The sequence below is a fragment of the Pteropus alecto genome, unplaced genomic scaffold, assembly GCF_000325575.1.
Source record: "Pteropus alecto unplaced genomic scaffold, ASM32557v1 scaffold326, whole genome shotgun sequence".
Classification (NCBI taxonomy): Eukaryota; Metazoa; Chordata; class Mammalia; order Chiroptera; family Pteropodidae; genus Pteropus; species Pteropus alecto.
The window spans coordinates 223,215-237,708 of NW_006438873.1; the positions used below are offsets into that span (position 1 = coordinate 223,215).

Consider the following 14,494-nt stretch of genomic DNA (forward strand, 5'->3'; position numbering starts at 1 on the left):
GTGCACTCTCATTCATCTTTTACATTTATTGGACAGTTGACATTCTCTCACCATCAAGCACCACTCGAATATTTACATTGCACAATAAAGTTTATTAATTTAGTACATTAGATGTTCCTAAATATTTAACTAATAATTGGAAACTTATCAAAGTTTATTCTGAGTATTTAATTAAAATGAAATGTTTAATATTGCCTTCTCACTGTTTTAAATGCTTTGAGAAGTAGACATCAAACCCCAAATCATGATTCCAAAATCGGCTGCTATACTTAGGACTAAACTGGTTATAAAATTGCTAATAACATGAATTTCAATTTCTTTATTATTTCTATTCTTGCTTCCTAAGACTGCAATAAAATTATCACATACTTAACTAAAAATAAAATGCAGCTTCCAAAAATGAAAACAGGTTAACAGCATTTGACCCTGCTGTACCATCAAGGACAATTACTAAATACAAAAGAATTGACCTTCCCTTTTGCCCTTGCCCCTCATGTGTATAGAATAGAAATCAAAACACACAGTTCTTATAAGTATTCATATTTATTTAATTTTTTTAAAGTAAAAAACATGTAAATAAATAGAAGGAAATGAGACAAATCTCCCTTAAGAATTCCAAATGATACATAGCTACTCCTACTTCAGGTGGCAGAATTTGATTCCTTTCCACTTGAGGTAACTAGACTTAGTGACTAAATATGGAAAAAGAAAAACAGTAACTTGACATTAGAGGTCCAGGGTGGTGGGACTCAGCTTATAACTATTCCCTCCACAGAGGCCTTTCTAGATCTCTCTCAATTTAAAAGTAGTCCCCACTCCAAGATCATGCTGCTCTATTTCTTTTTTGTCACTTATAATCATCTGAAAATATGTTTATAAACATTTACCTGTTAACTAATTCAGTATTTATTGATGCCTATCTTTTGACAGGCATTGCTCTAAACAATGACCGTATGTAGCAAAAGAGAATAACGTAGAACTGATAAATGCTACAATGTACCAATAACTAAAACAATAACAACAACAACAACAAAAAACCTAAACAATATAGATGGTTAAAAGGAGGTAGTGCTATGGAGAAAAAATGTAGAGCAGGTAAGAAATAGTGGGAGAAAGCAATTTTGCAATATTAAGTAATGTGGTTGGAACAGGTCTAATGAGACATTGATATCTGAGCAGACTCTTGAGGAGTGAGTCATGAAGTGGATATCTGAGGGAACAGTGTCTCACATAGAGAACACCTAGGTCAAGAAAACTGAAGTGGGAGAGTACTGGGGTGTTTGAGGAAAAGCAAGAAGTGTGGCTAGAGCTGCATCTGTAGGAGTTAAGAGTACACAATAAGTTGGAGAGATAAATGGAGACAAGTTGTATGGAGCCTTGCAGGCTATTGTAAGGAAGTTGTATGTTCCCTGTGTGTTCTAATGTGTACCTAGGAATTGTTTAGCCTGGTATGATAGGATACACAGACCTGGAAATAATTGTCATGAAGGAAAAAGTTTATACTCACAGATCTTTAGAAACAGAAGGCAGGGCTTATCATGCTAGGCCACAAGGATAAGACCAGGATGGGTCAAGGGGCAGGAAAAGTGGAAGAGAAAGCATAACTCATAGCCTTTATTGTGTTTTCCACAGGAAAGGCAAGGCAAGGCAAGGCCAGGCCAGGGAAACAGCTTAGGATTGGCTAGCTTGGATATTGTCAGCAGACTCTGAGGAATAGTGGCTTCCCTATTCGTGGTACCAGGTCCTAGGATAACCAGGACAGAATATTGTCTCTGGAAGTTGAAGAGCCAGAAAGAGTGGCTGGTTCCAGTTAAGGTCTTTGGACTGTTTAATTTCCATATGAAAGGTGTGGTCCCTATGAATAGTTTGCTATCTTAAGACTATAAAAGTGTCATGAGAGGAGGAGGGAGATCTGTTAGGAAGTTCTCACTGCTTTCTATATGTGCAAGGATTATGGCCTAAACCAATGTGGTGACAGGGGAGGTGGTTTATCACAAAGCACAAATAACAGTTGATCAAAGAGGACAACGAGTAATCAAATTAGTATAGAAATGGATATGGATGTAATGGCTTTATAGGATGTTTTGGGCGTTTCTTTAAATCTATCCATACCCCACACTTCCTCCTTCAAATGTTAGGCATATTTCTGATGACACTACAGTGTATCTGTTACAGAATTGCTTTATTACAAGTACATACTCAGGCAATATGATTGTTTTTTGCTGTAACAGAGCCTAGGCCAAGGTCCAGGAGGATGGACTGTGCAGGAAAGTGTTAACTGAAGTCTATTTGCTCAAATGCTACACATTCCAAAGAAAAAACTGGCCCTTGACCAAATCTAGGAAGACCACTTAAGTCTCTTAGGTGCTTGGTATCTGACTCTTGATTAGGGCAAGGAGAATGTGAGACCTAGAAAGGAGGTAGTTGAAGGGTGTGGCCTCTGACCGGTTACTTTGCATGTAAAAAGCATGCTCACAGGGGAGTCTTTTGCTACCTCTAGGAATCAGCTAGGCCTCAGAAGAGCAGTCTCTCCAGTATGAGCAAGGTGTCAGATGTAAAATATCAGAACAAAAATATATGCTTAAAACATGGACCTCCAAATTACAGAGTGGACAGGAATTTCCTAACGCCATCTAGCAGGGAAGAACAAGGCCAAGAAGCATAACCAAGTAGCCTAACTAGAGGGCCTATGCTCTTGTCACTGCCCTTTTTCAATTTAGCTGAGATAATTCCATTGTGAGATGTGTAGCACACCTGTGAGCAAACATTATAAATCTTCAACCCTCACAACTCAAGGATGACACCACCAAGCATTCCGGAGGCACCTCAGCTTCCCACAACTAAGACTGGGAAGGTGGTCTGTGAGCAGCAGGAGCGAGAGTCCAAAGGGAGCTGCACACACTCCCAGACACCATGTGCCTGCAGGTCTCCAGCATCGTGGCCCTGCAGAGGACCCTCCCTGAGGAGGCCACCTATTCCCCTGCCCTCCCACTAAGACTCACACACGGACCTGTTAACATGACTGGACTGAAATAACACATTCCTCAATCTCAAGTTATGCATATTCAATGACACAGGACTTATTATGACCACATATTCTTTAATTTTCTCTTTTTTGAACCCGAAGGCTACAAGTTTCAAATGGAAACAAAGAGTAAACGAGAAATTGTTGACATATGTGCAATGGAAATAGACAGCATTGACCTGGCCATTATATCTCTGTAGAAACAGAGGCGAAGGGGATATTGGCAAGTCAAATCACTTTAGGACCTATCTATATACATATATAGATATTAAGAGTCAAGATCCTTTCTCACCAGACACTCTGTACTTTGTCATCACTAAATTAGATCTTGACTGCTTTGTAAGAATTTCTACTGTGATTTAACTGCTTTAGTTACAATGGTTTACATGTATATATAATCTTTTCCCTCAAAATGACTTATTTTTTGTTGTAGCAAACTGAATTTGTTAAAAACATTTGAACTTACTCAACATTTTAGTGCCATTCAAGTCATGGTGAAGAAAAGTTAACATAGCAGGCCTTGAACTGCTACCTTTGAGCTTCAAAGTTTGCCCTCAGCCAGACTTTGGGACCTTAGACTTTAGGAGGTTTCCCACACTCCCAGAAAGGCTGAATAGCTCGATTTGCCTATTGTTTGTGTAAACAATGTGGCGTATACTGGTGACCTGCTATCCTTCTGGAGGTCTAGAATCTTGATTATGTTCTACACAGAATGCCCAATAAAATCCCTGGACACTGAGTTTCTAATGAGCTTCCCTGATAGCCATTTAATACATACTGTTGTAACTCATTGATGAAGCTTAAATTAAGAACTCAGAACTCCTAACGCTTGGCCCTGGTTTCCTCTGGACTACAGTCCTGATACCTCTTCCCTCAGCTGGGTTTGCTTTGTATTCTTTTGCTGTAATAAATCATAGCCATTGAGTATGGTAATATGCTCAGTCCTTTAAGTCTTCATAATAAGTCATCAAACCTGGAGTGGTCTTGAGGACTTCTGACAACCATTCATTATGACTTATAAAGTCTTATTGATCTGGCCATAAAAACCTGTATAGTTTCTCTTCAAGGTCACCATGTCAATATCCTTTGCCAACTATATACACAGCTTTGTGTAAGCACTCTGTGAGGGACCCAAGCATTATAATAAAAATACACTGCTGTGTGTGGCCATTCACCAAAACACACACATATTGAATGTCTACTAAGGAAAATAAAAAGGTAAAATGAAGAGGGTGAGACAGTGGCTGGATGGAGGGTGATAAAAAAATGGCTGCGAGGGATCTGGCTTGGACAAGACAAGAGGTAATGGATTCACTGAGATGCTTTTCAGGTACCTCAAACACAATATCTAAAACCAAATGCCTGCTTTAGCTCTTCTCTACTTCCCTTCAACCTCAAACCCAGAGATTATCTGTATTTTCTACAAAAGTTACAATAAATTATATAGTCATTAAAGAGTGAGTTTGGTTTATTTCACTCAACCTGAAGAAATGGCCAAGATGGATCGTCAAATGAGAAATAGAGAAATGAGCATTTTAAAAATCTATTTTAGTAAAAATGAACAGTGACCAGGAAAACAGAGTTACCCTGTGAGGAAGAATACAAGAAAGTGGTATGGGCATGAATTCTGCAGCCACCCTAACTGGCCTCCAATCCCTCATCACCTCCTAATTGACTGTACAACTTTGGGCAAATTCCTTAACCTTTTTGCGCCTTAAGTTTTCTCATCTGTAAAATGGGGATAACATTACCTACTACATAGACTTGTTGCAAAGGTTAAGAGTTAATGTGTGTAAAATATTCAAAACAGTAGCTGATGCATAGTAATACCATCTGAAGGAGCAGAGAAGGAACTCACAGACTAGGAAACGACCTTCAAATCAGAGAGGAGGGCAGCAATAAGAAGGTCTAATAATGGAGGAGAGAGAGTAGGGCAAAAGGGAACTTTGTGAGACCTGTTTAAGTCTAGAGACAGTGGTAGAGGCCATTCTTCAGTTGTCAATGGAGTGAAAGCCATGTGAAAGGGTGGGGACAGAAGCAGACAGAACAGTTATACAGAATGTATCTGTGAAAGAATAAAGTAGGGCAGTGCTCAATGAGCATATGGGATAGAAAGTGCCTAGAGGTGAGACTAGAGACTTGAACACAGGTACAGATTATGAGGATAGAAAGGGATTATATACACACAAAGGAAAAGCACTCTGAAAGCAGCTTGACAGAAAGAATGCATTACAGACAGGGAAACAACGGGTCAAATGGCAGCAGATTTCTCATCTAAAAACAAGGAAAACAGAGAGAAGTGACATGTTTTTCAAGTATTAAGAAACAAGAACTGCTGATCCCGAATCCTGTATGCCACAAAAATTTTCTTTTGGGAATGAAGGGGACATAAAGACATTTTTAGATGAAGGAATACAAAAACAACATTATCAGAAGACCTACCCTAGAAGAAAGACTATAAAAGTTAGTGAAAAAGAAAGGAAATGTTAACAGAAGAAACCTTGGGATTTCAAGAAGGAAGAAAAAGCAATGGAATGGGTAAAAGTAAAGGTGAACAGACTACGCTTCTCATGAGTTTTGTAAAAACTTTGAAAGGTGAAGGAAAAAAGAACATCACCCAAATTGGTGCTCAGTGTATGAAAATACTTAAGACAATTATATTAAAGAATAGGGAATGTAAAGGGACCCAATGAAAGTAAGCTTTCTACAGATCAAAGTGCAAAAATGTTGATATGTCCTAGGCTGTGATAAGTTATGTATATGTAATACCTAGTAATCACTAAAATACAAAGAGATACTCAAAAACATCATAGATATATCAGATGGAATTCTAAAAATTAAAGTAACCCACAGAAAGGCAAAAATAATAGGAGAACAATAAACAGGAAACAAAAACAAAAATGGAAGACTTAAGACTAATGTATCAATAAATGGTCTAAATATACCAATTTAAAACCAGAAATTGATAAAATGGATAAAAACAAAAGGATGACCTGAATATATGCCATTCACAGAAACTTACTTCAAATGTAACGATATAGATAAGGCTGAAAATGAAATGATGGAAAAATATAAACCATGCAAACATTAATCAAAAAATGAAATATTGACTATATTAATATCAGATAAAGTATATTTCAAAGCAAAGAAAATTCAGAGGGCATTACATAATGTTAAAAGGGTCAACAGACCAAGATGACAAAGCAATCCTAAATGTGGATGCACCAAACAACAGAGATTTGAAGTACATGCAAATAAAAACTAATAGAACTTAAAGGAGGAACAGACAATTCCACAATTATACTGCAGGGCTTCAACAGCTGTCTCTGAGCTATTGATAGAAACACTAGACAGAAAACCAGCAAGGATATAGAAAATCTGAATAACATCATCAACTGACAGAATTGTGTAGACATTTATAGAAACTCCGACAGTAGAATACACATTCTTTTCAAGCAGCCTTATAGAACATTCAGCAAGACAGACTATTTCCTCGATCATAAAACAAACCTCAACAAATTTAAACGGCCAGATCAAACTAGAAATCAATAGCAAAAAAGAGAACATAAAACATGCCAAACCCTAGAAAATTAAACTACATACTTCTAAATAATTTATGGGTCAGAGAGGAAGTCTCAAATGAAGAAATTATTTAGAATTGAATGAAATGTAATTAAAATATATTAAAACTTGTGAGATAAAGCTAAAATAGTGCTGTGAGGGATATTTACAGAATTTAATACTTATATTAGAAGAGTAAATTTCAAATCAGTAATCTAAGCATCCATTTCAAGAAACTACACAGGAAAATACAACAAAAGCAAGTAGCAAAAAGAACGTAATAAAAATCAGGGGAAAAAATCAGTGAAATTAGGAACAGAAAGATAACAGAGTAAAAATAATGATATAAAATGTTGGTTCTTTGAAACGATGAAAAAACTCATACATACTAAGACTAATAAAGATAAAAAAAGAATTGACACATTTCCAATATCAGAAATAAAACAAGGTATATAAACAGATTCTGCTGCCATTAAAGAATGATAAAGGATTACTTAAAGCAAATAAAGCTTAGAAAGAATGAAACAATTTCTAGAAAAGGACAAACTATGAAAATTAATCTAATATGAAATACTCTAAATAGTTCTATACATATTAAATAAAATAAATACATAATTAAAAAGGTCCAAAAGAATAACCTCTAGGACTAAATGGTTCCTTGGAGAATGCTACCAAACATTAAAAACAAATACAACCAATTCTACACACTGTCTTCCAAATAATAGAAGGAACACATCTCAATACCTATTGGGAGGCTGTTATCACCTAGACACCAAAACCAGACAATGACAATATAACAAAAACAAGTAAGACCCACAAATGAAAGAAAAAAAAAAAGCTACATATTCTCTCTCATGAAAATAAAGGAAAACTTTCTCATAAAATACTAGCATACTGAATACCATAATACATAAAAATAATTATGCTCCATGACCAACAGGGGCGTATTCCAAGGATACACGGCTGGTTCAACATTCAAAACTATTATCAATATAATACACCATATCAATAAGCTACAGAAGAAAAAAAATATGATTATATCAACTAATAGGAAAAACCATTTGACAAAATTCAACACCCATTCAAAATAACAACAACAACAACAAAACCTCAGCAAATTAAGAATATTGGAAACTTTCTAAACTTGATAATAAACCTCTATGAAGAAAACCTTAAGACTAACATCACACTTCATGATAAAAAACTTAATGTTTTCCCCCCAATATCAGGAACCAGGCTAGGATATCCTTTCTCACTACTACTATTCAACGTCATAGTGGAAAATGCTAGCTAGTGCAGTAAAACAAGAAAAAGGTATACAGATGAGAAGGAAGAAATAAAACTATCTCTATTTGCAAATTATATTTCCATGTACGAAATCCCAAGCATTCTATCAAAAGAAATGGCTACAGTTCAGCAAGGTTTCAGGATGCCAAAATCACATCCAAAAATCTTTAGATTTGTTACTAACAAAGATTGTGTGGAAATTGAAAGATAAAAAATCAATGCTATTTATCATCACTCAAAAAACACCCACCTAGACAGATATAAATCTTATAAAAATTGTGCAAGACCTGTTATTGAAATGTATAAAATTGTAATGAAATAAATTAAGCAATATTTAAATGTAGAGACATACTGTTAAATAATTGGAAGACTCAACACAGTAAAGGTGCCTATTTTCAAATTGATCTGCCAATTTAACTTAATTTCTATTAAAATTCAATAAAGATTTTTTTGATATAGTCAAGTATATATAAAACTTTATATGGAAATTCAAAGTAACTAAGAGTGATACATCATTTTTACATAAAGAATAAGGACAGCAGAATCACTTTACCCAATTAAAAAATTTACCATATAACTATAGCAATCAAGTAAGCCAAGAGCACAGGACCAAGAAAATGTCTTGAGTATTAGGTTTTTAAAACAAAATTGAGAAAAGTTTGTTTTTTAAAAATCAAAGCTTTTAAACAGTCTTAATTGGTGCAATAAAACGGCCCCATTTATATTTGTATTCTTACCTCCTCAAATAGAAAGGTATTTGATGGCTCAAGCTTTCATATTCCTCACAAAAATTAAGCTCCTTAAGAGTGGAGACAACATTTTAGAACAAGATATTCAATGAAAGTTTATAGACCTGCCCTGAACTGTCTAACTCTCTGGACACTGGACAGTAATGAATGTATGTACAAGACACATAAAGACCCTCAGTCCTTTACCTCTGAAGCAAAACTTTCCTCTTGCCAGCTAAACTAATGAATCTATGACAAAGTGCCATAGGCTTAGCAAGGAGTCTGAAAGAAACTATTTGCAGTTCATTTTCTAAGACTCTCCCTTCTTTTTAAAGAAAACATTCCTGAGATAACACTGCAGTGTAAACTAAGGAGAAAGATGTAGCTGAAGGTTTTCTAAGGGCCTAATAACCACTGGGTCTCTCTCCTGATGAATTTTCTGATTCACAATAAGGCTCTAGGCAGAGTCAATCTCCAATATGACTCATTAGATGAGCAATCTTGCGACAGGTTTTCTTACAGGGAAGATATTTGTGGGGTTTCTCTTTGGTATGAATGAGTAGATTCTGAGTAAGATGTTTCTTCTGGCAAAAGATTTCCCTCAGTGCTTACATTCAAAAAGTCTTTCCCCAACAGGAGTTCCTGGAGGTTGACTGCAGTCTGTCCACTGGTGAAGGGTCTTCTCACTTCTGTTACACTGACAGGGTTTCTTCCAGAATGCATCTTTTGGTGCTGACTCAGGGATGAGCTGCGACTAAAGGCCTTTCCACATTCACTGCACTCATAGGGCTTCTCCCCAGTGTGGATAATGGAGTGCCTAATGAGGTTCGTGCTCCAGCAGAAGGTTTTCCCACACTCCATGCATTCATAGGGCTTCTCTCCACTGTGAATCCGTTGGTGCCTCGTGAGGCCTGACCTGCGGTTGAACGCCTTCCCACACTCGCTGCACTCATATGGTTTCTCCCCTGTGTGGATGCTGAAGTGTCGAATGAGATCTGCCCGATTGCTGAAGGCTTTCCCACATTCTTTGCACTCAAAAGGTTTTTCTCCAGTATGGGCCCTCTTATGCAAGATGAAAGTGGAGCAGTGGGTGAAGGCCTTTCCACACTCACTGCACACATAGGGCTTCTCCCCAGTGTGGATCCGCTGGTGCCTCTTGAGGTAGGACCTGTGGTTGAAGGCCTTCCCACACTCGAGGCACTCAAAGGGCTTCTCCCCAGTGTGGATGACGTAGTGGTGAATGAGGGCTGCACTCTCACAGAAGGCCTTCCCGCACTCACTGCACTCATAGGGCTTCTCCCCAGTGTGAGTCTGTTGGTGCCACATGAGGTACGACCTGTGTTTAAAGACCTTGCCACACTCGAAGCACTCGTAAGGGTTCTCACCACTGTGGATGATGTAGTGTCGAATGAAACCTGGCCTGTCTCGGAAGGCTTTTCCACATTCTTTGCACACAAAGGGTTTTTCGCCCGTGTGGCTCCTGTTATGCAGGACAAAAGTGGAGCGGTGAGTGAAGGCCTTTCCACACTCATTGCACTTATAGGGCTTCTCACCGCTGTGAATCCGCTGGTGTTGTGTAAGGTGTGATTTTCGGTTGAAGGCCTTCCCACACTCCATGCACTTATAGGGCTTCTCCCCTGTGTGGACCATGTGGTGCTGAAGGAGGTAAGTGCTCTTACTAAAGGTTTTTCCACACTCTGTGCATTCATAGGGCTTCAATCCAGAGTGAATCCTCTCATGTCGAGCAAGGAGGCGTTTCTTGTCAAAAATTTTCCCACATTCATTGCATTTAAAAATATTTTCCTCATCCTGAATCATGGGATCTTTACCTAATTTGCATGAGTCATGGTCAAGGACAGCACCTCCTGGCTCCTGTACAATCCTTGAACATACACCATCAGCTGTCCCTAAATCGCCATGTTCAGAGCTTGATTTCCTAGGGAGCTTCTCCAACTGGGGATCTATCTCTGGTTTCAAGTGTCCTTCTTGCAATTCCAATGGCCCATCCTGATCCCTGGTTTGGTCCACCTGGGAATCTTCTAGGGCTCCAGCTCCTTGTGTTAGTTGTTCCTGAAGTGAAGCTCTCTCCGACAGACCTGGCTCACAAATGATAGGTTCTGTGGTCTTGAATTTTTCTCTGTCACCTGAAAGAAATCCAATACACAACAAAGCCTGTTAATAATGCCATTATAGAAGTAACAGCACACCATTTCTGCAATAAAAAAAATAAAAATGAAAATACTGCCTGTGTATCTGCTGTTTTGCTACCTTTGAATCCCAGAAATACAATCTTTCTTTCCAGGTCTCTGGACTTTGACACTTTGAATGGGAGACCCAAGGGAGGGGCAGGGTTATTGAACAATGGTCAATTCAAGGTTGGATATTTACATAAATAGGTAACACATTTGGAGCCCTAGATAGTTTATGCTGAAGAGATGACTCAGGAAAGGCCTCACCACACTAGAAACACTGTGTGATTAGAGGGGTGGGGCATTGAGCCACGACATAACAACTGGGCCTCTAGAAAGAAATAGAGGGAAGGCAGGAGACTGAGTCACATAAGAATGAGTCAATAAGAGTCAATAAAATTCTGGACTCTGAAGCCAGTTGCAATTCCTAGGTCAGCAATACTTTCTGCATGTATTGTCATACATCAATGCTAGGAAGGTAACTGACGCTAAGAGAGTTCTCCCTGAGAACATGGTACTCATGTTTGGAACTCCTCCAAAAACTATTCCTGAAAAACACTTGATGCAGACCTACTAGTCAAAGACTTTACAAAAACTACCTTAAAGAAATTCAAAGAGCTAAAAGGAGATAAGAAAATCAAGAAAATTATGAACAAAATGAAAATGCCAATAAAGAGCTAGAAAACCTAAAAAGAAACCAATGAGAACTTTTGAAGCATGAAAATACAATAAGTATTATTGTATTGAAAAGTTCACCAGAGGGCCACAAAGGAAGATTCCAGCAGGATGAAGAATGAATTGGCAAAAGAAGTGAGGACAACGGAAATTATCACATCTGAGAAAAAAAGACTGAAGAAAAGTGAACAGAGCCTAATGGAACTGTGATATACCACAAAGTGAACTAATATACTCATTGTGGGATTCCCAGGAGGTGAGAAAAAGGCTCAGAAAATCTGAAGAAATGGCTAAAAACTACCCAAATTTAAGTAAAGACATCAATATAAATATCTAAAAACCTCAATGAACTCCAAGAAAGATAAACTCCAACAGACTCATACTAAGAAAAATTATAATCTAACTTTGAAAGCCAAAGATAAAGTATCTTAATATCAAGCATGAAACAACTCCTCAAACAGAAAGGATCTTCTATTAGAATATCAGCAGTGTTCTCATCATAATCTCTGGAGACCATAAGGGAATGGGCTAATATATTCAACGGCTTAAAAAAAAAAAAAAAGTCAACCAGGAATCCTATATCTGGCAAAACTGTCCTTCAAGACTGTGGGAGAAATTAATACACTCCATATATAAAAGCTGAGGGAGTTTACCAATAGACCTGCCTTGCAAGAAATTCTCAAAGGAGTCCTGCCAGGTGAAATGAAAGGACACAGAAGAAACTCAAAATCATATGAAGAAATAACAATCTTGAGAAAGGCAAATACATAGGCGATTATAAAAACTAGTATTACTGCAACAATGGTTTGTAAGTCTAATTTTTGTTTTCTATGTAATTTAGGAGATTAATTTTTTTCAATGATTAACCTAAAAGCTAGTATTATTATAACATGTTTATAACTCTGCATGTAGTTTTCTACATAATTTAAGAGACTAATGCATTTAAAATACTTATTAGATTAAGTTATTGGGGCATTTAATACTTAAAGATGTAATTTGGTAACATGAACAACTGAAAGGGGTGAGAACAGAGTTATAAAAGAGTATTTTTTTATGTTATTGAAGTTTAGCTGCTATAAAATCAAATAAGTGTTTTAATTTAAGATGTTAAATGTAATCCCACAAAGAAAATAGCTATAGAATATACACAAAAGGAAATAAGAAAGGAATTTAAACATTTAACTATAAAAAAATAAACACAAGGGCAGACAGTAATGCAGGAAATGATAGACTAAAAAAGCTATAATGCATATAGAAAACAAATATCTTAAAATAAAAAATGTAAAAAAAAAATGGGGGACACTTCACAATGAATCATGCACAAAGAAGACATAATACTTATTAATCTATGCCCCCAATCAGGGAGCTCCGAAACATATAAAGCAATTACTAACAGAACTAAAGGGAGAAACAGACCAAAACGCTATCGTAATAGGGGACCTAAATACGCCACTATCGGATATGGACAGAACATACAAACAGAAAATCAATAAGGAAATAACATCCTTAAATGATCCATTAGACCAACTAAACATAGTTGACATTTACAGAGCCTTCTATCCCAAATCAGCGGATTATACATTCTTCTCTAGTGCACATGGAACATTCTCAAGGATTGACCACATACTAGGACAAAGAGATCGCCTCAACAAATGTAAGACAGTTGAAATCATAGCAACCATATTCTCTGATCATAATGCTTTGAAACTAGAGATCAACTGTAAAAAGAAAGCTAAAGAACCACAAATACATGGAGATTAAACAACATGCTACTGAAGAACCACTGGGTCAGAGATAAATAAAAAGAGAGATCAAGAAATACATAGAAACGAACGATAATGATTGTACAACATATCAGAACTTTTGGGACATGGCAAAAGCGGTCATAAGAGGAAAGTTTATATCATTACAGGCCTATCACCAAAAACAAGAGCGAACCCAAATAAACAACCTAACGCTTCATCTTAAAAATTAGAAAAGAACAAATGAGACCTAAAGTCACTAGAAGGAAAGAAATAATCAAAATTAAAGCAGAAATAAATGAAGTTGAAAATAAACAACAACAATAACAACAACAAACAATAGAAAAAATCAATGCAACAAAGAGCCGGTTCTTTGAAAAGGTTAATAAAATTGACAAACTCCTGGCTAGATTCACTAAAGAAAAAAGAGAAAGTACACATATAAACAAAATCAGGGATGAAAGAGGGGAAATTACGACACACTGCAGCAGTACGAAGGATCATACAAGAATACTATGAAAATATATATAAAAACAAATTTAATAACCTGGAAGAAATGGACCAGTACTTAGAAAAATACCACTTTCCTAGACTGACTCAAGAAAACTGGAAAATCTAAATATACCAATTAGCAGTATGGAAGTTGAAACAATCATCAGAAACCTAACTAAAAGTAAAAATCCAGGACCAGATGGCTTCACCAGTGAATTCTACCAAACATTTAAAGAATATTTAATACCTATTCTCCTCAAACTCTTCTAAAAACTCGAAGAGGAGGCAATACTTCCCAACACATTTTCTGAGGCTAATATAACCCTGATACCAAAACCTGGTAAAGATAACACAAAAAAAGAAAACTACAGACCAATATCTCTCATGAACACAGATGCAAAAATCCTAAATAAGATACTAGCGAACTGAATACAGCAACATATTAAAAAGATTATACACCACGATCAAGTGGGCTTCATCCTAGAGGCACAGGGATGGTTCAACATATGCAAATCGATTAATGTGATACACCACATAAGCAAATTATCAATAGATGCAGAAAAAGCCTTCAACAAGATACAGCACCTATTTATGATCAAAACACTTAACAAAATTGGTACAGAAGGAAAATACCTTAACATAATAAAGGCCATATGACAAGCCCTCAGCCAACATTTTACTTAATGGTGAAAAACTAAAAACCTTCCCCCGTCCAAGATCAAGAACAAGGTAGGGCTGTCCACTATTGCCACTGTTATTCAATATAACACTGGAGGTCCTAATGAGTGCAATCAG

General features: G+C 36.8%; 1 protein-coding gene across 3 annotated transcripts in view; it reads right to left on the bottom strand.

Moving 5' to 3' along the window:
• Positions 1-3,080: 3,080 nt before the first annotated feature.
• Positions 3,081-14,494, bottom strand: part of ZNF805 (zinc finger protein 805) — a 54,106-nt gene continuing 42,692 nt past the window's right edge. For 2 of the 3 annotated variants that reach the window (XM_006915914.3, XM_025049595.1), the window contains one exon: positions 3,081-10,745. In XM_006915914.3, the coding sequence (XP_006915976.1) occupies positions 9,118-10,745 (1,628 nt within the window). In that variant the 3' untranslated portion in view covers positions 3,081-9,117. The remainder of the gene's footprint in view (positions 10,746-14,494) is intronic. The other variant, XM_006915918.3, reaches the window with a different exon arrangement.